Raw genomic sequence first — 24,637 nt, 5'->3', positions numbered from 1 at the left:
TACTAAAGGTAACTTAGTGGTGGCTCGGGAAAAAGGTACTTCAAGTTTTTATATGATGCATGCCATGATTGCAAAAGGTAGTGTGAATGCGATTGAAAGTAAAGAAGTTTGTAGCTTGTGGCACAGACGACTTGGTCATATTAGTGAAAAAGGACTTAATTATTTGGCTCGAAAAGATGCTCTTTCAAGTTTGAAGAATGCAGAGTTGGAGAAATGTTCTCATTGCATGGCTGGCAAACAAAGAAGATTATCCTTCAAGAAGCATCAACCGTCAAGAAAATCAGACTTCTTGAAATTGGTGCACTCCGATATTTGTGGTCCTTTGAAGGTACGGTCTTTTAGCAGAGCTATTTACTTTATTACTTTATTGATGATCATTCAAGAAACCTTTGGACTTATGCTTTGAAAACAAAGAATCAAGCTTTGGAAAAGTTCAAACAATTCCAAGCTTCGGTTGAGAGGCAAACAGGTAAAAAGCTTAAATGTATTCGCACTGATAATGGTGGTGAGTATTGTGGACCATTTGATGTGTATTGCAAGCAGCAAGGCATTAGGCATGAAAAGACACCTCCTAAAACACCTCAGTTGAATGGTTTGGCAGAAAGGATGAATAGAACGTTGATTGAAAGAGTTAGGTGTATGCTTACTGAAGCTAAGCTACCTAAATTCTTTTGGGGTGAAGTGCTACTTACAGCGGCTCATATGATTAATCTGAGTCCTACAATTGCTTTGGACAATGATGTTCCGAATCATGTTTGGTCGGCAAAGATGTCTTGTATGGTCACTTGAGAGTCTTTGGATGCAAAGCATTTGTTCATGTTCCAAAGGATGAGAGGCCCAAGTTGGATGTGAAGACAAGGCAGTGCATTTTTATTGGATATAGTCAAGATGAGTTTGGTTACAGGCTTTATGATCTAGTTGAAAAGAAGCTTGTAAGAAGCCGTGATGTAGAGTTTATTGAAGACCAGACCATTGAGGACATTGATAAGGCAAAGAAGAGTCAATCACAAGAGAGCAGTGACGTGACTGATGTAGATCCAATTCAACCTTCTTCTTTGTCAGAACTAGCAGAGAATCAAGATCAGGAGCATATGCAGCAAAATGAGCCTTTGGTTCTTGATGACCAGGAGATGGGAGATCCAATTGATGGTCCAGTTGATGATGATGCTGATAATCAACCTGAGCTACCTGAAGATCCACCAGGTTTCTATCCTAGGAGGTCTACTAGAGAGCGACGACCTTCAACGAGGTATCCTTCTAGTGAGTATGTAAGTATGTAACATTTACTGATGGATATGTGACCTTGACTGATGGGGGAAAACCTGAATGTTATGCGGAAGCTATGGAAGGTGACGACAATAAGAAATGGTTTGATGCAATGCAGGATGAAATGAAAATCTTGTATGATAATCAAACATTTGAGCTTGTGAAGTTGCCAAAAGAAAAGAAAGCTTTGCAAAACAGATGTGTTTATAGGTTGAAGCATGAAGAAAATTCTCAGTGTCCAAGGTACAAGGTTAGATTGGTAGTCAAGGGCTACAGGCATAAAAAGGGAGTTGACTATAATGAAATCTTTTCACCGATTGTGAGAAGATCTTCTATTAGGATTGTTTTGAGTTTGGCTGCAAGTCTTGATTTAGAAATAGAGCAGATGGATGTGAAAACTGCTTTCCTTCATGGTGATCTTAAGGATGAAATTTACATGGAACAACCTGAAGGCAGGGGTGTCGTGAATAATTCGCGCAACATTTCATAAGCTTCAGAGTCCATTCTTTTCTCTGCATTCAATGTTAAACTTAAAATTAGCAGTCATGATCCAAAGAATTTCACTAAATGTATCCAATTGAAACTAAATTAATTAGACCAATCTGTCTGCAGCAGCTATCCAGATTCTTCCTTAGATGTTCAAGTATGTTCTTAAGCTTGTGAGCCAATGTAGATAGCTCCCATGACTCGGTAGTTGATGGCATGAACCTGGAACAATGTTTACTTAAAATGATGAAACAAACACAAAATAAAAGAAATGGAGAACTGAAAGGGAAAACATACTCAAATCCAAGTGTATCTAGGCTTGCAAGCAGAGTTGCGCAGGCGATGATACCCCTGACGCTCCAATAGGTGGCAATGGGGATATGGTTAGAGGCAATGTTGTATGCTGTTGTGTCTTGAGCAATGTAGTGTCTTGGCAGACCATTGAACTTAATGACACACCTTGCCGCCTCCAATATGACCTTAACTAGTTCATTCAGGGCTTCAAACCGGGGTCGCAGCATGCTTACATGCTCCATGTCCTTGATGTTTAGAACTTTCTTCAGATTGGCCATGGATCTTGCAAGCTGGTTTGTTAATTGCATGTCTGCAAGAAGCCAGAATCTACCATATTTCAGAGCAAAAGCAGCCAAAGACAGCACCAACTTCACATCCCACTCATATGTTTGAAGCATATCAAATATTACAAGTGCTCTAGAGTGTGCATCTACACCCGCAAGAGACTTGTACGAAATCTGAAATTTTATTGTACCTTTCATATTGTTAAAATAATGATATATCCTAAAAATTTCAAGCAATGTTATCAAGTGTCAAATTTAATACAAGATCATTGTTTTTGTATAGATTGTCTAGGTTATTCTTGAATCACCTCAGAATCAATTCGATTAATCTCCTCCAGCAAGTTGGTGTAGCCAGGTTGATCGATCACATCTTCGATCTGGTCAACATGCGCAAGCGCACCCTGAAAGAAAGCAGAGTCACTTAGAAGATAGATAAACAAGAAAAAACAATAGAATTGCATGTTCGCAGATGCAACATTTTCTTCGCAATTTCATAAGCAACTAAGGTTTCAAACTATTATTAGAATTAGTATCATACCGTGGAAACACCTTCAGTACTCAAGGTGGAACGTTTAAGAATATCCTCAACAATATGGAGAAGTGGCTTGGCATCATATTCTAGACCATCAGGTTTATGCTCAGCCACTATTTTCTTCACCAGAATGCTGTCATCAGACAATGCCGTCCCCGGCATGGGCCTTTTGCCTCTCAGCTGTTGTTTCATAGCAGCCAATTTGCCAATGTTATCCATCTTGTGCTATAGAAAAACAAAGACGCTAGATAGGAGGCAGAGAACAAAAAACAAGGCTTCTGGTTTTAGCTGCCATGTTGATAGGCCAATATATAATACCCAGAAAGGAATAAAGCAAACATGAATCCACTTCTTTTCTTTCACCATAGTTTAAGGTGTTGGAACGTTAAGAAGAAGAAAGACTTTAGCTTCTTCAGTCTTGTGTCCTTACGCTTCACTCACTTTAGTATGTACCAAGTTAATGACACATGCAGTGGCAATACTACACTTTAGTAGCATACAGTAGCTTTTACAAATGGACCAATGGTCTCAAAGGACAATATCTACAGCTATGGGAAAACCAATGGCTAAATCCTGTGGTGTTACTTGAGATTTGCGGTATGCACCAATTTGGTTTTGAAGTTCCAATTGTACTATTATCATAGTTGAGATTGAGCTCCGGATACTAATAGTCCTTTTCTTTCAATAATGACTCGGCAACTAGAGTGATGAGCCGGAAGTCTGGCACTATCTGTGAAAAAATAATAAAGCTTATTTTAGAAAATATATAAATAAATAATAACTAAATAAAATAAAAGGTAATAAACAATCTTAGTTTATAACCTTAGAATTTTAATAATTGAAAAATAGAAGAATTATATACCTCTATTTAACGGATGGTTCATATTGAAGAGACTCACCTATAAATTGAGTTTTTCTTTAATTCATTTCAATCAAGTCATCCAGATAGAATAACATAATATTTCTTTGAGTAGTTTACTTCTATATATATAGAGAGAAGTGTGTTCTCCTTTTGTCAAGAGAGAGTATTATTGTAGTCTCCTTGTGATAGAGAGAAGTTGTAATTCTCAAAGAAAGTTATTCAATTGTTTCCATATTTTATACAAATTTCTAATTTTTCATCTCTATATTTTGCTGTGTCATTTGTCTGGTACCTAACAGTGGTATCAGAGCCTAAGGTTGCTGATTAATTTTTTTTTTCCGCTGCGAGTTACCATCTAAAAAAATTGGCAGCAAAGTATTAAATTCCAAAATTCAGTGGGAGTAATTTTTTCATATGGAAATTGAAAATAAAAGCCATTATGAGAAAAGACAATTGCGTGACAGCAATTGAAAGTAGACCCACTGGAATTACAGATAAAAAATGGAAGGAGATGGACAACAATGCTGTTGCAAACTTACACTTGGCACTAGCTGATTCAGTTTTATCAAGTGTAGCAGAGAAAAAGACAGCAAAGAAAATTTGGGATGCTCTCACCAAATTATATGAAGTCAAGTCACTTCACAACAAGATATTCTTGAAGAGAAGACTTTATACTCTTCGAATGAGTGAATCCACATCGGCAACGGATCACATCAACAATCTAAATACGCTATTTTCCCAACTCTCATCGTTGGAATATGCCATAGCGGAAAACGAACGTGCAGAGCTATTACTTCAAAGTCTACCAGATTTATATGATCAGCTTATCATTAACTTAACTAATAATGTTTTGACTGATTATCTTTCTTTTGATGACATGGCTGCTGCGGTTCTTGAAGAAGAATCTAGGCGCAAGAATAAGGAAGATAGATTAGAAAGCTCAAAACAAGTAGAGGCTTTGTTGATGACAAGAGGGAGATCAATGGAGCGTGGGAGTCAAAGTAGACCAAAGTCACAAAGTAAGAAACAGGTCAAATGCTACAATTGTGGAAAGAGAGGACACTTCAAGAAAGATTGTTGGAATAAGAAGAGCATAGAGAAGATTCCAGAAGGATCAAGTTCTCAAAGATGTGTTGCGAGCACCTCTGATGATGAAGAAATCCTGTATGGCGAAGCAACAATTGGTTCTAAAGGTAGCAAACAGCTCACTGATGTTTGGATTGTTGATTCAGGAGCAACATGGCACATGACTCCTCATCGTGATTGGTTTTGTACATATGAACCTGTCTCGAAAGGATCGGTGTTTATGAGAAACGATCATGCCTTAGAAATTGTTGGAATGTGTACTGTCAAAATAAAAATGTTTGATGGTTCTATTCGTTCACTTCAAGGGGTAAGACACGTGAAAGGCTTGAAGAAAAATTTTTTGTCGATTGGGCAATTGAATGAACTTGGCTGCAAGACCCATATTGAAGGTAGGATCTTGAAAGTTGTTAAAGGAGCTCTTGCGGTAATAAAAACAGAAAAGATTGCAGCAAATCTATACATGCTTGTGGGAGATACTTTGCAAGAGGCAGAGGCATCAGTTGCTTCAACAAGCCAAGAAGAAATGACGATGATATGGCATTGCAAACTAGGCCACATGTCAGAACGAGGCTTGAATATTCTTGTAGAACGTAATCTCATTCCCGGGCTCAAATCGGTAAACTTACCGTTTTGTAAGCACTGCGTTACAAGCAAACAACATAGATTGACGTTTGGTAGATCAACTGCTCGGAGCAAGCACATATTGGAGTTGATTCATTCTGATGAGTGGGAATCGCCGAAGATGTCCCTAGGAGGAGCAAAATATCTTGTATCATTTATTGATGATTACTCTAGGAGGCTATGGGTGTACCCGATCAAGAAGAAGTCAGACGTGTTTGCGATGTTCAAAGAGTTCAAAGCAAAGTTAGAACTTGAATCTGGAAAGAAGATCAAGTGTTTAAGGACAGATAATGGAGAAGAATATGTCGATGGTGATTTTCTAACATTTTGCAAGCAAGCAGGTATTCAATGGCAATTCACAGTTGCATACACGCCTCAGCAAAATGGTGTAGCAGAGCGAATGAATAGGACTTTCCTAGAAAGAGCACGAGCTATGTTACAAACTGTAGGTTTAGCTAAGTCTTTTTAGGCAGAAGCTGTTAAACCGCCTGTTATGTGATAAATCGGTCACCATCAACTGCAATTGGGTTAAAGACACCAATGGAGATGTGACAAGGTAAGCCACCTAATTATTCTTCTTTACATATATTTGGTTGTCCTGTGTACGTAATGTACAATTCCCAGGAAAGAACAAAGCTGGACCCAAAGTCTAGAAAATGTATATTCTTGAGTTATGCTGACGGAGTTAAGGGGTATCGCCTGTGGGATCCCACTGCCCGCAAGGTAGTTGTCAGTAGAGATATGATATTTGCAGAAGATGAATTGTAAAAGGAACAAGAAAATGACAGCACTGTTAAAGAGATAACCACTATTCAAATAGATAAAAAATGCAGAGAAGGTGATATTTCTGAAGCAGAACCACAACACGAAGAACAAGAAGCAGAGGCCAATGACATAGAAGTTCGTCGATCCACTCGACAAAGAAGAATACCATCATGGCACTCAAATTATGTTTTGACAAACCATGATGCATATTGTCTTTTGACAGAAGATGGAGAACCAACAACTTTTATGGAGGCTATGCGCAATCCAGACGCTTCTATGTGGATCACAGCAATGCAAGAAGAAATTGAGGCATTACATAGAAACCATACCTGGAAACTTGTTGAACTTCCAGCAGGTCGGAAAGCCATTGGTAACAAATGAGTTTACAAGATCAAACGAGATAGTAATGATCAGGTAGAACGATATCGTGCAAGATTGGTTGTCAAGGGATATGCTTAGAAAGAAGGTGTTGACTTCAATGAAATATTTTCTCCAGTGGTGAGACTAACTACTATTAGAGTAGTTTTGGCTATGTGTGCTGCATTTGATTTACATCTAGAGCAATTAGATGTAAAGACTGCTTTTCTTTATGGAGAACTTGAAGAAGAGATATATATGCTCCAACCAGAAGGTTTTGAAGAACAAGGAAAAGAAAGCTTGGTTTGCAGGTTAACTAAATCTCTGTACGGTCTAAAGCAGGCGCCAAGGTGTTGGTACAAGAGATTTGATTCTTTCATTATTAGCCTTGGATACAACAGACTTAGTTCAGATCATTGTACTTATTACAAGAGGTCTGGTGATAATGATTTCATCATTCTGCTGTTGTATGTGGATGACATGTTGGTGGTAGGTCCCAACAAAGATCAAATCCAAGAATTGAAGGCACAGTTGGCTAGGGAGTTTGATATGAAAGACTTGGGACCAGCAAACAAGATTTTAGGGATGCAATTCACCGAGACAAAAAGGATAGGAAGATTTGGCTATCGCAAAAAAATTATTTGAAGAAGATCTTGCAACGCTTCAACATGCAAGAATGTAAGCCAATTTCAACCCCACTTCCTATGAATTTTAAATTATCCTCAAGTATGTGCCCTAGTAGTGAAGCAGAGAGGATGGAAATGTCTCGAGTACCGTATGCATCAGCGGTGGGAAGCCTTATGTATGCCATGATCTGTACAAGGCCAGATATTGCTCAAGCAGTTGCGGTGGTAAGTCGATTTATGGCAGATCCGAGTAAAGAGCATTGGAATGTTATTAAGAGGATCTTGAGATACATCAAAGGGACCTCGAATGTTGCATTATATTTTGGAGGATCGGAATTCATTGTCAATGGATATGTCGACTCAGATTTTGCAAGTGATCTTGATAAACGAAAATCTACTACAGGATATGTGTTCATGCTTGCAGGAGGAGCTGTGAGCTGGCTATCTAAATTACAAACTGTTGTAGCTTTATCTACTACAGAAGCTGAATATATGGCAGCTACACAAGCATGCAAGGAAGCTATTTGGATCCAAAGGTTGATAGAAGAACTCAGGCACAAACAACAGAAGATTTCTGTGTATTGTGACAGTCAGAGTGCCTTGCACATTGCAAGGAATCCTACCTTTCATTCAAGAACAAAACACATTGGAGTACAATATCACTTTATTCGGGAAGTAGTAGAAGAAGGAAGTGTTGATATGCAGAAGATTCACACGAAAGATAACCTAGCAGATGCCATGACAAAACCAATCAACACAGAAAAGTTTGAATGGTGTAGATCCTCATACGACCTATAGAATACATGAGCAACATGAATTTTAAAAATTTATCAAAATTAGCTTTAAGTGGGAGATTGTGAAAAAATAGTAAAGCTAATTTTAGAAAATATATAAATAAATAATAACTAAATAAAATGAAAGGTAATAAACAATCTTAGTTTATAACCTTAGAATTTTAATGGTTGAAAAAGAGAAGAATTATATACCTCTAATTAACGGATGGTTCATATTGAAGAGACTCGCCTATAAATTGAGTTTTTCTTTAATTCATTTCAATCAAATCATCCAGATAGAATAACATAATATTTCTTTGAGTAGTTTTCTTCTATATATAGAGAGAGAAATGTGTTCTTCTTTTGTCAAGAGAGAGTGTTATTGTAGTCTCCTTGTGATAGAGAGAAGTTGTAATTCTCAAATAAAATTATTCAATTGTTTCCATATTTTATACAAATTTCTAATTTTTCATCTTTATATTTTGCTGTGTCATTTGTCTGGTACCTAACACTACCTTGTTTCATTGAACAATAGTAGAATGATGTCATTTGTTTTGATTGGACGATAAAAGCAAATGACTAGTTTTCAACCCCTTTACTGGTGGCTCAGTCAACAATGATTCTTGGATGCAAATGTGTGTTTTGATATTGATATTGTGATACTAATATAGAGAGACATTCAGATATTGGGAGCGATCATTTCTGCTGAGAAATTGTAGTTAAATATGATATAAATTTTAAATTAAAAATTAATCATTAGTTTTCGGGTACAATTGTTGATAGTTTCTTCTAATTTTGATGCAGCTCCTGAAGTAGTTGAGAAGCCTGGGGATAATTCATTAGCCAGGCTTAAAATTTTGTATACTCAAGCAAAAGATCTTTCAGATAGTGAAGCACAGTATGTTTATTGTATATGGCTCTGAAGCATTTTATGTAAATGGCATTTTCTTTTCTGTTCACTGATTCATTGTAATCACGAGTATGTATTTTCTAAAACTGGATTGACTCAACTATACTGAGCAGTTCCAGCTTAAACATTTCCATGCCATAATTGATTGTTTCAAATGCATCTTTTTCTTTTTCAAATTAATTTATTGTTGTTGATTGTTGATTTGGTTTTTGGTTTCAGAATTTCCTCTTTACTGATAAACCAACTTGATACACTACTGCCTTCAGGACAAGGTCAACCGCGAAGAAGAATAGGTGTGTCTCAAGTTATTGACACATCAATTTTTTTATTGAAAATGTTGCTTATGTTGTCTTCTTTTTGGTATTTTTGACATATAAAATGTCACGGCCCAAAATGAGCTATGACTGTCGCTCAGGAAAATAATCCTATAGCAAGCCTTATATACTCAAATATAAATTGAATAAGAAAGTTACAAATATTTTACAAGTTCTAAAATAAATAGTTATACATTTTTAACAAAAATTAAAATAATTAAGAATGGTTGGACCCTGCCTGTGTTATATGGAGCATATATACATCTAAGAACTCGTCAACGAATAAGTACTCATTGCAGATTGTTATATCTTGAATAGAGAGTCTCACATAGACAAGTAATTGTTTCTGAAAAATGTTTTTAGAAAAAAAACGGGGTGAGTTTTGCAACTCAGTGACTAGACAATACATCTATAATCGACATGAGACCATATAAACATCATATTAAAATAATTTTAATTAGAAAATAATAATTGATAATAATAAGTTAATCAATAAGGGAGTTCTCATACAGAAATCAAATCAAAAGTCCACACTTGGGCGGCTTCACCTCAATGAGTAGCCCTTTCCTCTCGTGTGTCCTAACAGAATAACAGATCTAACGTGTGGCCTACACGTTAGGCTAGCAACACCCCTGCTAGCTGGGGTCTGAGTTAGATGCATCTAAGTTAACGTCATAACCGCCGTTAACTACGGTTTTCTAATACGAGCCTTGGTCTCCCCTATTCTCTCTTTTCCTTTTCTTTCTTTCTTTTTCCGTGGAGTCTAGGTGTGTGTGCTGTGGGGAAGAGAGTGTGAGGCGAGTGAGAGTGTGTGCGGCGGTGGGAGGTGAGTGAGAGAGTGTGGCTAGGGTTAGAGAAAGAAGAAAATAAAAATCTAGGAGTGGGTCCCACCGGCTTATCTATTTATTTATTTTTTTCTGGCTATTACATAAAATGTTTGTCCGTTGATTTAAGCTTATAGTCTTATACATTATAATTCATCCATAATTAGAAATAGATGCTTCAATATATATATATATATATATAGGCACAGGGTAAATGAATGATTGGCCAATATTATAGAACCATGGCAAGTATCTAAAGCATTAGACCATAGCTTTTCCATGGAAAGGAAAGTATGAAAAAATAAAATGAGAAGAGTGATAATATGTCTTTCAATCAACCAATCTTTGTGGCTTATTATATGTCAAATTTCCCTAGATTTGTTCAAAGAAGTTGCAGATTCTGATTGTATAAGATTTTCTTTTTTCTTTTGTTTCCTTTTTCTTTTCCAGGAAAAGGTAAAAGTCGACTGCTTTGGATACTCATCAATATAGTTGACGTCTCTGCTGCCATTTTCATGAATCTCATATAGTCAAAGCTACAAGAAGGGAGGAAAGGGGCAGGGAGGGAATGTTAACCTGTAACTTTAAATAAAAAGTTGAAGATAGTGTGTTAACTGATCCAATTTTTAATCTATTCCTTTTCTAAATATATGGTGGACGGAGAATGGTTTGGAAAGCTACGTAGGGTTCATCTACAGTGATCAATGATTTAGCATTGCTGCTTAGACAACTTTTAACTCATTAAGCAGAATGCTTTTGCATCCTCTTGTTAACCCTGGATAATTCATGATGATGTATTGCTTCCCCAACATTGTGCTAATGGCATTCAGTTATAGTATGGAGCTTTGCAAGCATGAGAATCAAAATTTGTTAAGATGTAAAAGGGTTCATGAAATACTTCAGTTGATGTTATATATTTTTTTTGCACCTATTTTTGTCTTTAATTACAAACATAAATTGCATTATTATGACTTAAGTTTCAATGAGATGTCATTTCTTTTTTAAAATTTTTGTGCTTACCGTTACTATGTTACAGAAGGTAATGAGCAGAAAAGGAAACGAGTGAAGACCGAGTCAGATATTTCTAGGATGAGCAATCTTAAGGGTGAGCAGGTATGAAGAATTTCCACGGAGTTTAACTGATATAAATCATTGAACATCAATTTCTGTTTTATTTGTTGATAAAATTTATTTTTCTAGTATGATTCATCTGAATGTTGTGTTTCACTAGGTTAATTTGTTCTTGATTCTCACTTCTTAGGTAGCAGCTAGGGTCACACCACGTAATGCTGATAAGGATGAATGGTTTGTTGTTAAAGTGATCCATTTTGATAAGGAATCAAAAGAGTAAGTGTACATTCTTTACCTTAGTTGTCAAGTATTATGTTCAAGCTATAAAAAATCAATTTACATTCAGCTTGCATAATATTAAAATTTGAAAATATATTGCCAGATGGCTTTGATATGATATGCTATATAGTTTAGGATACTATATATCATGAATTAAGCTCTAACAAATGCATATTGAGCTTATTCTAGCCAGTGAAAGAATATTGTTTAATGACAAATTAGGTTATTACAGATTATTAGATTTATAATTTTATATGCTTAGCATAGTTCTACTACCAAATGAACGTATAAACAAGGTTCCTTGTATTTTTATTGTGTTTATTCCTATCTCTGAGTTTTTGTTATAGTAGATAAATTCGTTGATCCTACAATAAATTATGGCATATTGTTTCCCCAGGAGGATAATGTACTATATCTTGTCAAAAAATCTCCCAACTTTCTGAGTATCTGCCAAGGAGTAACTAATATTAAGGTGTTATGTAGTACAACCCTGTTAATATCGGGCTTGGTGATTCTGTTATTTTATTCTCTGATATGCTTGCTGAGCCCCTAATTTGCCTAGATTCAGCCTTTGATTACAGTACAAAGGTCAATCATGAGCTTGATGTTAACTTGAGTCTGCTTGGCTGTACTTAATTGAATGAGTTGTTATTTGACCATCTTTAAGTTGTTGGAAGACGTTACATTTCTCGGTGTTAGTTGCTATTTCTTGTGTCTATCTGGTTTCAAATTGTTGATGCAGAGAATAGTACCAGTGGGACATTCAATCTTTTTGTAATTGCCCTTATCACCATCATTTTGTTGTTTGCTGAATCTTTCGCAACATGATTTTACAGAGTTGAAGTTCTAGATGAAGAACCTGGTGATGATGAAGAGGGAAGCGGCCAAAGGTAACCTAAGAGAAACTGTTTTGTTTTGTTTTTAAATCGTGTGAATACCATATTTTTGTCTTAACATATCTAATAACTAATATAGTATATATTTGCATCAATAAGGACTAGATTGCATAAGAAAATAAAAAATATTCTGCACCAATTAGAAAAAGATTGCATTAAAATATAAATATAGAAAAAAAATTCTGCAGCAATTTTCATTTTTTTTCTTGAGGCACGATGCCTCTTTCTTTTTTCAGTCTTTTGTACTTTTTTTTGCTCTCTTTTTCCAATGCCCACCGTGATCCCTTCTCTTATTTCTTTTGTGATTTAGGTCCTTATTTGCTTTTCTTTTCATCATATTTTGTTTTCAAAAAGTATACAGAAAAATTCCGAAGTTTAAACCTTTTAATAAAATCCATCAACATATGATTTTTCCAATTTTTAAAAGAAATACATTGGTTTTGATAGTGTTCTGATAGTGTCCTGTTTGTGTTGCTTTTAACCTTAACATGGGTTCTTTTCTGCTCCATTCAGACAATACAAGCTTCCCATGGGAAATATAATTCCTTTCCCAAAGAGCAATGATCCTTCAGGTGCTTCGGATTTTCCGCCAGGCTCACATGTTTTGGCGGTCTATCCAGGAACTACTGCACTTTACAAAGCAACAGTTGTACATGGCCATCGCAAGGTAATGGTTTCTTTGTTTCCATGTCAAAGGGATTATTTCTTGTTTTTTTGTCTAACTTCCAGTGAGTTGTAGTGTTTATAATTCCTTTTTAGATAGAATTCTGTTGATGCTGACATGCTACTGAGTACTAACCAGCAATATTGTGCATGTTCTGGGGCAATCTTTTTCATTTCACACTTGTGCAGAGGAAGACAGACGAGTAAGTATAGACTTTATGGAATATGTAATTCTTTAGTTCTAAATAGTAAATATAAATTTTGGTAGGAAATCATTTGGCACTATATCTTGGCAAGCATTCATATTTATTATCCCCCTTTGGTGGGGTCGGTAACTATAAACAATGGACATGCATCTGAGAGTTCATTTTGTGTGTAAAATAAGATAGGAAAAAGACAAGAATAAGAAGAAAACAGCATTTGATAGCATGAGGCTGGTTCAAATTTCAACACCATATATATATATTTTTTCTTTTTTTTTTTCCCTTGACAAGAATACTATATGTTTAGTCTTTGGTATTTTACTGCATAATATAATGTTATCGAAGTTGTATTTGTTCTAATTATTTAAGTATAAGTTCATACCAAATTTATTATTTTATTATTTTTATTTCCAATTATAATTGATATAAGATTTTATTAATTTTTCTTCTGTACTCTTATAATTTATATTATTGATTATTTTACACTTTTATAAATTACCAAAATTGAAAGAGTACAATACTTTCTAAGTTATTCTTAATCTTACACGTACTCATCATCTTCACCTTTTATGTAAAATGAAAAGAAAGAAAATGTGCTAAATTAATTAGACATAGTTATTAGCATTGAAAATTTGAAATATGATTTGTTGACTTCAAGTTTGCAATGATCTATTAATATTGAAATAGTACAATATTTAGTATTGAAATATTATTGATTTGTTGAAGTATTCACTCCTCAACTGCACTATTGACTATTGTGTTGTCACTGTGTTATGGTTGTTAACTTCTGACGTGTTTGGCAGCTATGTGTTGGAATTTGATGATGATGAAGAAGATGGGTCTTTGCCTGAAAGGACGGTTCCCTTCCACAAGGTGGTTGCTCTGCCAGAGGGTCATCGCCAATGAATTTAAGCAATTTAGGGTTGGTTTGTGAGTTGGGTTAAAAAGGGAGAAAATGAAAGGTTTGTAATGTAAATTTTAGACTAAATGCTCCGAACTCCAAACCCAAACTTATGAACAACCCTTATAGTTTGTGTATAAAGTAGGAATGGCGTTGTTGCTTTACGTGCTGGTTGTGTAATATGATTTGTTATGTTCTCATTTTTGTGTAATGATCACTTACTAATATACGTTTGAATGGGAAAAAGATTTTTTTAAGTGAGGAGATTGTAAAGTGATAAAATGAGTAATTTAATTAATTACTATTGAATTTGTAAATTTTATTATATGAGTTTTATTATTTTAATTTGAGAGTGATAATATATTTAATTTTTTTATTTTACCAACTTCACTTCAGCAGAATTTGTTCGAGAAGAATGAATTGTATTTTATTTGTGCTGCTATTGCAATGAAAATATCTAAAATATAGTTGGTGAAAGCTTTATAATCTTTAATGAAGTAGCTTTTCTAAAGATTTTAAATTTTAGATAATAGTCAATGCAGTTTGCACATGTCAATTTAATTTTGAGTAATACTAGAGGGTTATTAGGGTTAATTACTTTTTTCGTCCCTAAGGTCTGGAGCGAAAATCAAATTCGTCTCCAACCTTTTTTTGTTATTAAAATCATTCTCAACGCTCAAAAACGTTTTAAAATCATCCTTCCTTCCATTAAACAAAATTTTCGAACACATTTGCCCTTTTCATTGTTACTGGTAGTTGAAGCATTTAATGACTAAAAAAAAATTGTTTTTTCTATAACTGGTTAGAGAGGGTGGGATTAAATCAAAATCTCACCCCCAACCAACGTAATCGAGCGGCTGCTAGGGTTCGCGAAGCTGGGTGGAGCCATGGTTGCCGAGAGCTCACGGTCATCTGCGCAGAAGATGGAGCTTCTCTGTGGACATGGTGAGAGACCGTGCTAAGAATTTCGGGAACGAAGAACAACCATGGGCGAGGATTTCAAGGCTGTGTCTGCTATGAGGTTCGTTTTTTAAATTTTTGTTCGTGATTGATGGCAATGTTTTCTTTTTTCTGGGTACTGACTCTGGTGGGATGCTGTAGATTAAAGAAGAGTGTGAGTTCTTCCGATGGACAGACCCAGAAGCAGAGAGTGAAGATCCGCAGGTTGCAAGGATGAAGAGGAAAGTTGCAGCCCTGAAAGTAAAAGTGAGGGACATTGAGTGGAAGTTCAAGGTTGCTGCAGTGTTGGGCACGGTTGGATGGGTTGGTTTAGTTTTGTTCTGGTTGAATCAGAAGCAGGGGCTACCTTGTGTAATGCCACTGAAATATGCCTGTTGGATCTCTTTTTACCTCTAGTTGCAGATTGCATAGCAGGTTGTGATGAGTACCTCTGAATCTGTCTCCTCCTAGACAAGTGGGACTGGCTGCTGTCCTCAACTTTATTTGGTCCTCTCTTCCTCTTCTTGACTGGTCTGTGGCTAGGCTTTCGATAGGGAGGTGGCATCACATCATCAAAGTTCGTCTTCTCCTACAAATCTGGGCCATTTATAGGGTTGATCACCAAATCATAGCATTTGACATAGACAGGCTTCTTGTAGCAATCATCCCCCTTCTTGTTTGCATTGCATATGTTGTTACAGTGTCTTTGAATTCCTCTCTTGAAGCATATATAGTTCCAACCTCCCATTTATAACTTGTCATGTCTTTAATATCTTTGTGAATCAGATACCGAGTAGCTTCATCGTTATCATTATCCTGTCTGTCCTCCTTATCTGAACCACCACCAACTTCATAATCCAAATCCACTTCATCACTATTGAAGCCTTCCTCATCACTGAAATCACCGTTCACAACTCCTTTGCCTTTATCAACCCGATCACTATCCGTAGCACCTCTAAGTTCCTCAAACCCACTCTCATCATCGTACTCCTCTTCACTATCTGTAAACTGAATATCATCTGCACTGTCAATCTCAAGATCAGACGGAATAAACTCCGTATCATCGCTATCATCGTCACTGTTCGATTCAACCCGTGCATTTTCAGCCTCTACATCCGGGTACAATTTATCTCCTTCATTAACCTGTTCCGCATTGTCCCTTTCCACCTGTTGACCCTGTTCACTCTCAAAAACCACCAATTGTTTCCTAGTATTTTTTCTGTTTGGCCCTGTTCACCCTATCCTCCGATATCAATATACCCTACTTCAGGAAAACCTTCAACATCCTCAACCTTATACACCACAAAAAGCTCAACATGACTCCTTAACTCCATTATTCTACACATCTCAAGTGCATCTCTGTCACCCGCAAATAACTTTAGATCCTTCTCTAACCACTCAGAACTTGGATCCTTATACCACAAAGCTGAAATGTTTTTCTTTGTGTGCCCAAACTGTCTCACCTCAGCATATGCCTCAAATACAGACCAGCAATCACTCTCAACATCTTCGATCAATGTCTTTTCTCCCCCTATATACTTCAATGTTCCATTGTCATATCCAAATCGCCCCCATGGTAGACACTCAGGTTAAAGGTTCCCATCCCTTAAAACAAAAAAAAAAAACAAAAAACCATAAATCAAACCCTACCAGTTTTTGAAAACTACCGAAACCAATGGTGCATACATACCTGATTCGAGATGACTACAGCGGAACGACCTCCTCCCACACTCTTGCCAATGCAATCCAAATGCAATAACGTTACTCCTTAGGTGACGACGAACCTCTGTTAGGGTATCATTGAAGGTGAAAGATCAGTTTCTAAGTGTACAACGTAAATCAGACACTGAAGCCCTTTTGCGGGAAGAAAACGAAGCGTTAAAGGCTTCAGGGGCAAAGGTGTCCGAAAATTTTGTTTAATGGAGGGAATGATGATTTTAAAGCATTTTTTAGCATTGGGAATGATTTTAATAACAAAAAAGGTCGGGGACGAATTTGATTTTTGCCCCAGACCTTAAGGACGAAAAAAGTACTTAACCCTAAAATTTATTATAATAATTTAATATAGCTGTGTGGGGCTGTGGGCAATTGTCTCCATTAAAATTTTGTAAAAATATTAGAAAGTACATATATATAGTTGTATACTAGTATATATATGCCCATATTATGAAATTTACAGCATCCATGCCTATAACTAACACTAAAACACATGGTAATAGTATTATCTCTACAAATACATGCTACACTCCTACAAGCGTGACCCATAAAGCTTTTCACATGCATATTACACATTCCACGTGTTGGATTTTTGGGTTCCCTTCCTATGTGGAGAAAAAGTTCAAATACTAGTATCCAAATTCATGAATAGTTGAAGTGGCTGAGGTGAGTTAGGGTTGAAAGAGAGAGAGGTCATTTTGAAAGGAGAACACCAAATACTAGAGAGAAAAGAAGAGAGAAAGTTATTTTCGCACATACACAAAGCTGTCTCTGTAAATTGGTCGCTGCAGATTCGTTAACCGTTGGATCGAGCTCAAATTTGAACAGTGTGTTCTACATATCTGGTTCTTTGATTTCACCATTCAGATCTTTGATTCAATGTCTAGCTGGAGATATTTGGCCACACACAGTAGCTCTGTTTTTGTGGTATTTTCATCTTCTTGTTCTTGTTTTGTAAGTTTTGAAGCTTGGGTTGTTTGGCATTTTGTATGCACGTTTTGTGCAGCAATTTGTGACTCTCTTGTACCCTATTTTTCATCATAGTGAAGCAATATCCTGGCCTTGGTAACTCGTGGTTTTTACTTCTCTCATTGAGGAGGTTTTTCACATACTCTACCAGATTCTTGGGAGACATTTCGTATCTCTCTTACTAATTCTGCTCTGAATGGTAAAGTGAGCATGCAACTTGTTAAAGGTGGCATTTTAAATGAAGAGATGAGAAGGAGGACACAGAATTCTTCGTCACACTCTGAAATGTTAGTCACTGCAACCAGGAGAAGAAATCAGAATAGAGTTCAAAAGGATAGAGGTAAAAGCAGGAGCAAATCCAAGGGAAGATACAAGAATGTTGAGTGTCACTACTGTCACAAAATGGGTCACGTTAAAAAATATTGCTATCTTTGGAAAAAGGAAAACAAAGATAAGCAAGAAAAGAAGGATGATAGTGGTAATGATCGTGTATTTTCTATTTCAGATGATCTTCTTACTGTTGATATTGCTGATTATGAGTACAAGGTCAATCTTGTTTCTGATGATGAGTTCAGCTGGGTAATTGATAGTGGCGCCTCAATACATGTTACACCGAAGAAGGAGTTCTTCACTTCTTATACTCCAGGTAATTTTGGAGTGCTTAAGATGGGTAATGATGGCTTGGCCAAGGTTATTGGTGTAGGAGATGTTTGTCTTGAGACTAATATGGGAATGAAGCTGCTACTCAAAGATGTTAGATACGCTCCAGATGTTCGCTTGAATTTGGTTTCAGTTAAAAGGCTTGATAATGAAGGCTTTGTAAACACTTTCGGCTTTGGACAATGGAAGCTTACTAAAGGTAACTTAGTGGTGGCTCGGGAAAAAGGTACTTCAAGTTTTTATGTGATGCATGTCATGATTGCAAAAGGTAGTGTGAATGAGATTGAAAGTAAAGAAGTTTGTAGCTTGTGGCACAGACGCCTTGGTCATATTAGTGAAAAAGGACTTAATTATTTAGCTCGAAAAGATGCTCTTTCAAGTTTGAAGAATGCAGAGTTGGAGAAACGTTCTCATTGCATGCTGGCAAACAAAGAAGATTATCCTTCAAGAAGCATCAACCTTCAAAAAAATCAGACTTCTTGAAATTGGTGCACTCCGATATTTGTGGTCCTTTGAAGGTACGGTCTTTTAGCAGAGCTATTTACTTTATTACTTTATTGATGATTATTCAAGAAACCTTTGGACTTATGCTTTGAAAACAAAGAATCAAGCTTTGGAAAAGTTCAAACAATTCCAAGTTTCGGTTGAGAGGCAAACAGGTAAAAAGCTTAAATGTATTCGCACTGATAATGGTGGTGAGTATTGTGGACCATTTGATGTGTATTGCAAGCAGCAAGGCATTAGGCATGAAAAGACACCTCCTAAAACACCTCAGTTGAATGGTTTGGCAGAAAGGATGAATAGAACGTTGATTGAAAGAGTTAGGTGTATGCTTACTGAAGCTAAGCTACCTAAAGTCTTTTGGGGTGAAGTGCTACTTACAGCGGCTCATATGATTAATCTGAGTCCTACAATTGCTTTGGAAAATGATGTTCCGAATCATGTTTGGTCGGCAAAGATGTCTCGTATGGTCACTTGAGAGTCTTTGGATGCAAAGCATTTGTTCATGTTCCAAAGGACGAGAGGTCCAAGTTGGATGTGAAGACAAGGCAGTGCATTTTTATTGGATATAGTCAAGATGAGTTTGGTTACAAGCTTTATGATCTAGTTGAAAAGAAGCTTGTAAGAAGCCGTGATGTAGAGTTTGTTGAAGACCAGACCATTGAAGACATTGATAAGGCAGAGAAGAGTCAATCACAAAAGAGTAGTGACTTGACTGATGTAGATCCAGTTCAGCCACCTCTATCCTATCTATCCTAGGAGGTCTACTAGAGAGCGACGACCTTCAACGAGGTATCCTTCTAGTGAGTATGTAAGTATGTAACATTTACTGATGGATATGTGACCTTGACTGATGGGGGAGAACCTGAATGTTATGCGGAAGCTATGGAAGGTGACGACAATAAGAAATGGTTTGATGCAATGTAGGATGAAATGAAAATCTTGTATGATAATCAAACATTTGAGCTTGTGAAGTTGCCAAAAGAAAAGAAAGCTTTGCAAAACAGATGTGTTTATAGGTTGAAGCATGAAGAAAATTCTCAGTGTCCAAGGTACAAGGTTAGATTGGTAGTTAAGGGCTACAGGCATAAAAAGGGAGTTGACTATAATGAAATCTTTTCACCGGTTGTGAGAAGATCTTCTATTAAGACTGTTTTGAGTTTGGCTGCAAGTCTTGATTTAGAAATAGAGCAGATGGATGTGAAAACTGCTTTCCTTCATGGTGATCTTAAAGATGAAATTTACATGGAACAACCTGAAGGCTTCATGGTAAACGGCAAAGAGGATCATGTTTGCAAACTGAAGAAGAGCTTGTATGGCTTGAAGCAAGCTCCAAGACAATGGTACAAAAAGTTCGAGTCTGTTATGACAGAACAAGGCTACAAGAAGACTACTTCTGATCATTGTGTATTTGTTAAACATTTTGTTAGTAATGATTTTATTATCCTTTTGATATATGTTGATGACATGCTTATTGTTGGTCAGAATGCTTCTAGGATTGATATGTTGAAGAAGCAACTTGCAATGTCATTTGCAATGAAGGACCTTGGGCCGGCAAAGGAGATTCTTAGTATAAGAATCGAGCGTGATAGAAAGGAGAAGAAACTTTGGTTGTCACAGGAGAAATACATAGAGGCCGAGTTTATTGCCATTATCGAAGCGTGCAATGAGATGTTTTGGATGAAGAAATTCTTGAAAGAACTCGGGTTTAATCAAGGGAGGTATGTGTTGTTTTGTGATAGTCAAAGTGCTATACATCTTGGTAAAAACTCTACTTTTCATTCTCGATCCAAACATATTGATGTGAGGTATCATTGGATACGTGATGTTTTGGATGCTGAGTTGTTAAAACTTAAAAAGGTTCATACTGATGAGAATGGTTTTGATATGATGACCAAGGCATTACTAAGATGGAAGTTTGAAGTTTGTTGCTTAATCGTCGGATTGGCGGTTACCTCCATATAGTCGTGAGGAGGAGATTTGTTGGGTTTTTGGGCTCCCTTCCTATGTGGAGAAAAAATCCAAATGCTAGTATCCAAGCCCATGAATAGTTGAAGTGGCTGAGGTGAGTTAGGGTTGAGAGGGAGAGGTCATTTTGAAAAGAGAACACCAAACACTAGAGAGAAAAGAAGAGAGAAAGTTATTTTCGAACATACACAAAGCTGTCTCTATAAATTAGTAGTTGCAGATTCGTTAACCGTTGGATCAAGCTCAAATTTGGACAGTGTGTTTTATACATTTGGTTCTTTGATTTCACCGTTAGGATCTTTGATTCAATGTCTGTAGCTGGAGATATTTGGCCACGCACAGTAGCTCTGTTTTTGTGGTATTTTCATCTTCTTGTTCTTGTTTTGTAAGCTTTGAAGCTTGGGTTGTTTGGCTTGTTGTAAGGTTCCAGGCTAACCTGTTTGGTTTCAATTAAATTACACCAATATTAGCTTCACCAACTTGTCAAAATACTAGTGCATCATCATATATGCAATTACAATGTTGGAAAAAATGTAACCCTTTTCTTGGTTGCACCATCATATAGAGGTAGAGTATCGTCCTTCGCAGAAATCAAAGCCTTGAGAACCTTCATGTTGTCAATGTGGGGTGTCGTGAATAATTCGCGCAACATTTCATAAGCTTCAGAGTCCATTCTTTTCTCTGCATTCAATGTTAAACTTAAAATTAGCAGTCATGATCCAAAGAATTTCACTAAATGTATCCAATTGAAACTAAATTAATTAGACCAATCTGTCTGTAGCAGCTATCCAGATTCTTCCTTAGATGTTCAAGTATGTTCTTAAGCTTGTGAGCCAATGTAGATAGCTCCCATGACTCGGTAGTTGATTGCATGAACCTGGAACAATGTTTACTTAAAATGATGAAACAAATACAAAATAAAAGAAATGGAGAAGTGAAAGGGAAAACATACTCAAATCCAAGTGTAGTTAGGCTTGTAATCTGAGTTGCGCAGGCGACGATACCCCTGACGCTCCAATAGGTGGCAATGGGGATATGGTTAGAGGCAATGTTGTATGCTGTTGTGTCTTGAGCAATGTAGTGTCTTGGCAGACCATTGAACTCAATGACACACCTTGCCACCTCCAATATGACCTTAACTAGTTCATTCAGGGCTTCGAACCGGGGTCGCAGCATGCTTACATGCTCCATGATGTTTGGAACTTGCTTCAGAATGGCCATGGATCTTGCAAGCTGGTTTGTTAAATGCATGTGTGCAAGAAGCCAGAATTCACCATATGTCAGAGCAAAAGCAGCCAGAGAGAGCACCAACTTCACATCCCACTCATATGTTTGAAGCATATCAAATATTGCAAGTGCTGTAGAGTGTGCATCTACACCCGCAAGAGACTTGTACGAAATCTGAAATTTTATTGTACGTTTCATATTGTTAAAATAATGATATATCCTAAAAATTTCAAGCAATGTTATCAAGTCTCAAATTTAATACAAGATCATTGTTTTTGTATAGATTGTCTAGGTTATTCTTGAATCACCTCACAAGCAATTCGATCAATCTTGAAAGAAAGTGCCTCCAGCATGTTGGTGTAGCCAGGGTGATGGGTCACATCTTCGACCTGGTCAACATGCGCAAGCGCACCCTGAAAGAAAGCAGAGTCACTTAGAAGATACATAAACAAGAAAAAACAATAGAATTGCATGTTTGCAGATGCAACATTTTCTTGGCAATTTCATAAGCAACTAAGGTTTCAAACTATTATTAGAATTAGTATCATACCGAGGAAACACCTTCAGTGCTCAAGGTGGCACGTCTAAGAATATCCTCAACAATATGGAGAAGTGGCTTGGCATCATATTCTAGACCATCAGGTTTATGCTCAGCCACTATTTTCTTCACCAGAATGCTGTCATCAGACAATGCCGTCGCCGGCATGGGCCTTTCGCCTCTCAGCTGTTGTTTCATAGCAGCCAATTTGCCAATGTTATCCATCTTGTGCTATAGAAAAACAAAGACGCTAGATAGGAGGCAGAGAACAAAATACAAGGCTTGTGGTTTTAGCTGCCATGTTGATAGGCCAATATATAATACCCAGAAAGGAATAAAGCAAACATGAATCCACTTCTTTTCTTTCACCATAGTTTAAGGTGTTGGAACGTTAAGAAGAAGAAAGACTTTAGCTTCTTCACTCTTGTGTCCTTACGCTTCACTCACTTTAGTACGTACCAAGTTAATGACATATGCAGTGCAATACTACACTTTAGTAGCATACAGTAGCTTTTACAAATGGACCAATGGTCTCAAAGGACAATATCTACAGCTATGGGAAAACCAATGGCTAAATCCCGTGGTGTTACTTGAGATTTACGGTATGCACCAATTTGGTTTTAAGGTTCCAATTGTACTATTATCATAGTTGAGATTAAGCTCCGGATACTAATAGTCTCTTTTTTTTAATAATGACTCAGCAACTAGAGTGATGAGCTGAAAGTTTGACACTACCTTGTTTTACTGAACAATAGCAGAATGATGTCATTTGTTTTGATTGGACGATAAAAGCAAATGACTAGTTTTGTCATTGTCCAATATGACAAGAGAATGCCAACTTATCGCTCTGTTTGCTGAGTCATTATAGTTTTTTTAGCTCAATTTCAAGAATAACAATAGTGCAACTAGAATTTCAGGAATCAAATCGATACACAACGTAAATCTCAAAGACCGCTTTAAGAATTTAGTGGAAAAACAATGTTGGCTTTGATTGAGGATCAGTGTTTACCAAATAAGGCGCAACAATATTCTATTCTTGGTGGCAAGCAGGGAAAGTATCGAACGCTGTTGGCATGAAATGCTTCTTTTGCTTTGGAATTCTTTTATTTGCTTGCAACATCGGTCGAGAATATCTAATTCCTTCAATCAAAAGTTATAAACGACAACTGAAAGATTTGATTCCTTTTACTTTTTCAAGTATAACACAATTCATCAGGCCACGAGACTCACACTCATCATCGTTACAGTTTTATGTTCATTCACTAGTCACTAGAGTTTGATTTCACTGCAACGAAGACATGTTATTATTCTACTCTAAACACTTTGAATATTCCACTATAAAAAAAAAATAGATTCTTTTAGAAATCGCTCGCTTATAATTAAAGAGAAATGATATGAGCGAGAATTTATTGTATTTCGTTATCATTTAACCATTAATTTAATTTTTTAGTCTAATTCCTTTAGTCTAATAATCTAATAACATACTTTATCTCATATTTTAAAATATTGATAGTTAAATGATAACAAAAAATAATAAAATTATGTTGATTTCCTAACATTTTTCATAAAGAGATCCACTCAACTTAATTTGTTTACCATTGTTTAGGAATTAAATTGATGGAAATTACTTAATTTTTTATTCAATTTTTTAATGCAATAAAAGTGAGACTCACTCAACCTCATTTGTTCATACTATATACTATAGTTTCATCACGAAACTAAAAATAATTTTTTTTTCACCTCTAATATTTTATAATCACTACAACTATTTACAAGGTATTTATAATCTCATATTAAGTTAGAATAAAAAAGATTTTGGACCCACTAATATAAAACTCAATCTACTAACTAAATAAATGAAATCAAAATAAATAAAATTAAATTAAACATTCTAATTATTAAATAATATTGAACTCTTCATATTATACACATTTGAAGTATATATCATTTATTCTCACATCTATACCCATAAAATTAAAGTTATTCTATTTTTGAGATAGACTAAGGCTTGGTTTAATAAAAAAAATTTTGAAGAGGTATTTGTCAAAAGCATAAATTTCTTATTTCGTATTTGGTAAATAAAAAAGAACATGAGTTTGTTTTTGT

The 24,637-nt window shown here is 36.1% G+C and overlaps 3 protein-coding genes across 3 annotated transcripts; 1 reads left to right on the top strand and 2 right to left on the bottom strand.

The window, feature by feature from the left end:
- Positions 1,699–3,407, bottom strand: LOC107647474 (protein SIEVE ELEMENT OCCLUSION B-like). Its single transcript, XM_016351544.2, has 5 exons — positions 2,869–3,407; positions 2,639–2,731; positions 2,050–2,504; positions 1,865–1,974; positions 1,699–1,778 (listed from the first exon to the last, which is right to left on the bottom strand). Exons 1-5 carry the CDS (start codon positions 3,079–3,081, stop codon positions 1,699–1,701), a joined length of 951 nt encoding a protein of 316 aa, XP_016207030.2. The 5' UTR covers positions 3,082–3,407.
- Positions 8,851–14,295, top strand: LOC107647472 (SAGA-associated factor 29-like). Its single transcript, XM_021104949.1, has 9 exons — positions 8,851–8,885; positions 9,082–9,155; positions 10,451–10,456; positions 11,037–11,113; positions 11,262–11,347; positions 12,187–12,240; positions 12,760–12,913; positions 13,099–13,112; positions 13,916–14,295. The coding sequence occupies exons 1-9, from the start codon at positions 8,866–8,868 to the stop codon at positions 14,016–14,018; spliced, it is 588 nt and encodes a 195-aa protein (XP_020960608.1). The 5' UTR covers positions 8,851–8,865; the 3' UTR covers positions 14,019–14,295.
- On the bottom strand, positions 21,131–22,875 carry LOC107647471 (protein SIEVE ELEMENT OCCLUSION B). Its single transcript, XM_016351542.2, has 6 exons — positions 22,544–22,875; positions 22,302–22,406; positions 21,719–22,167; positions 21,534–21,643; positions 21,305–21,447; positions 21,131–21,202 (listed from the first exon to the last, which is right to left on the bottom strand). The coding sequence occupies exons 1-6, from the start codon at positions 22,754–22,756 to the stop codon at positions 21,131–21,133; spliced, it is 1,092 nt and encodes a 363-aa protein (XP_016207028.1). The 5' UTR covers positions 22,757–22,875.

This window comes from Arachis ipaensis, chromosome B06 (genome assembly GCF_000816755.2).
Source record: "Arachis ipaensis cultivar K30076 chromosome B06, Araip1.1, whole genome shotgun sequence".
Lineage (NCBI taxonomy): Eukaryota > Viridiplantae > Streptophyta > Magnoliopsida > Fabales > Fabaceae > Arachis > Arachis ipaensis.
Note: the sequence above shows the minus strand (reverse complement) of the source record. Positions and strands in the feature narration are given on the sequence as shown.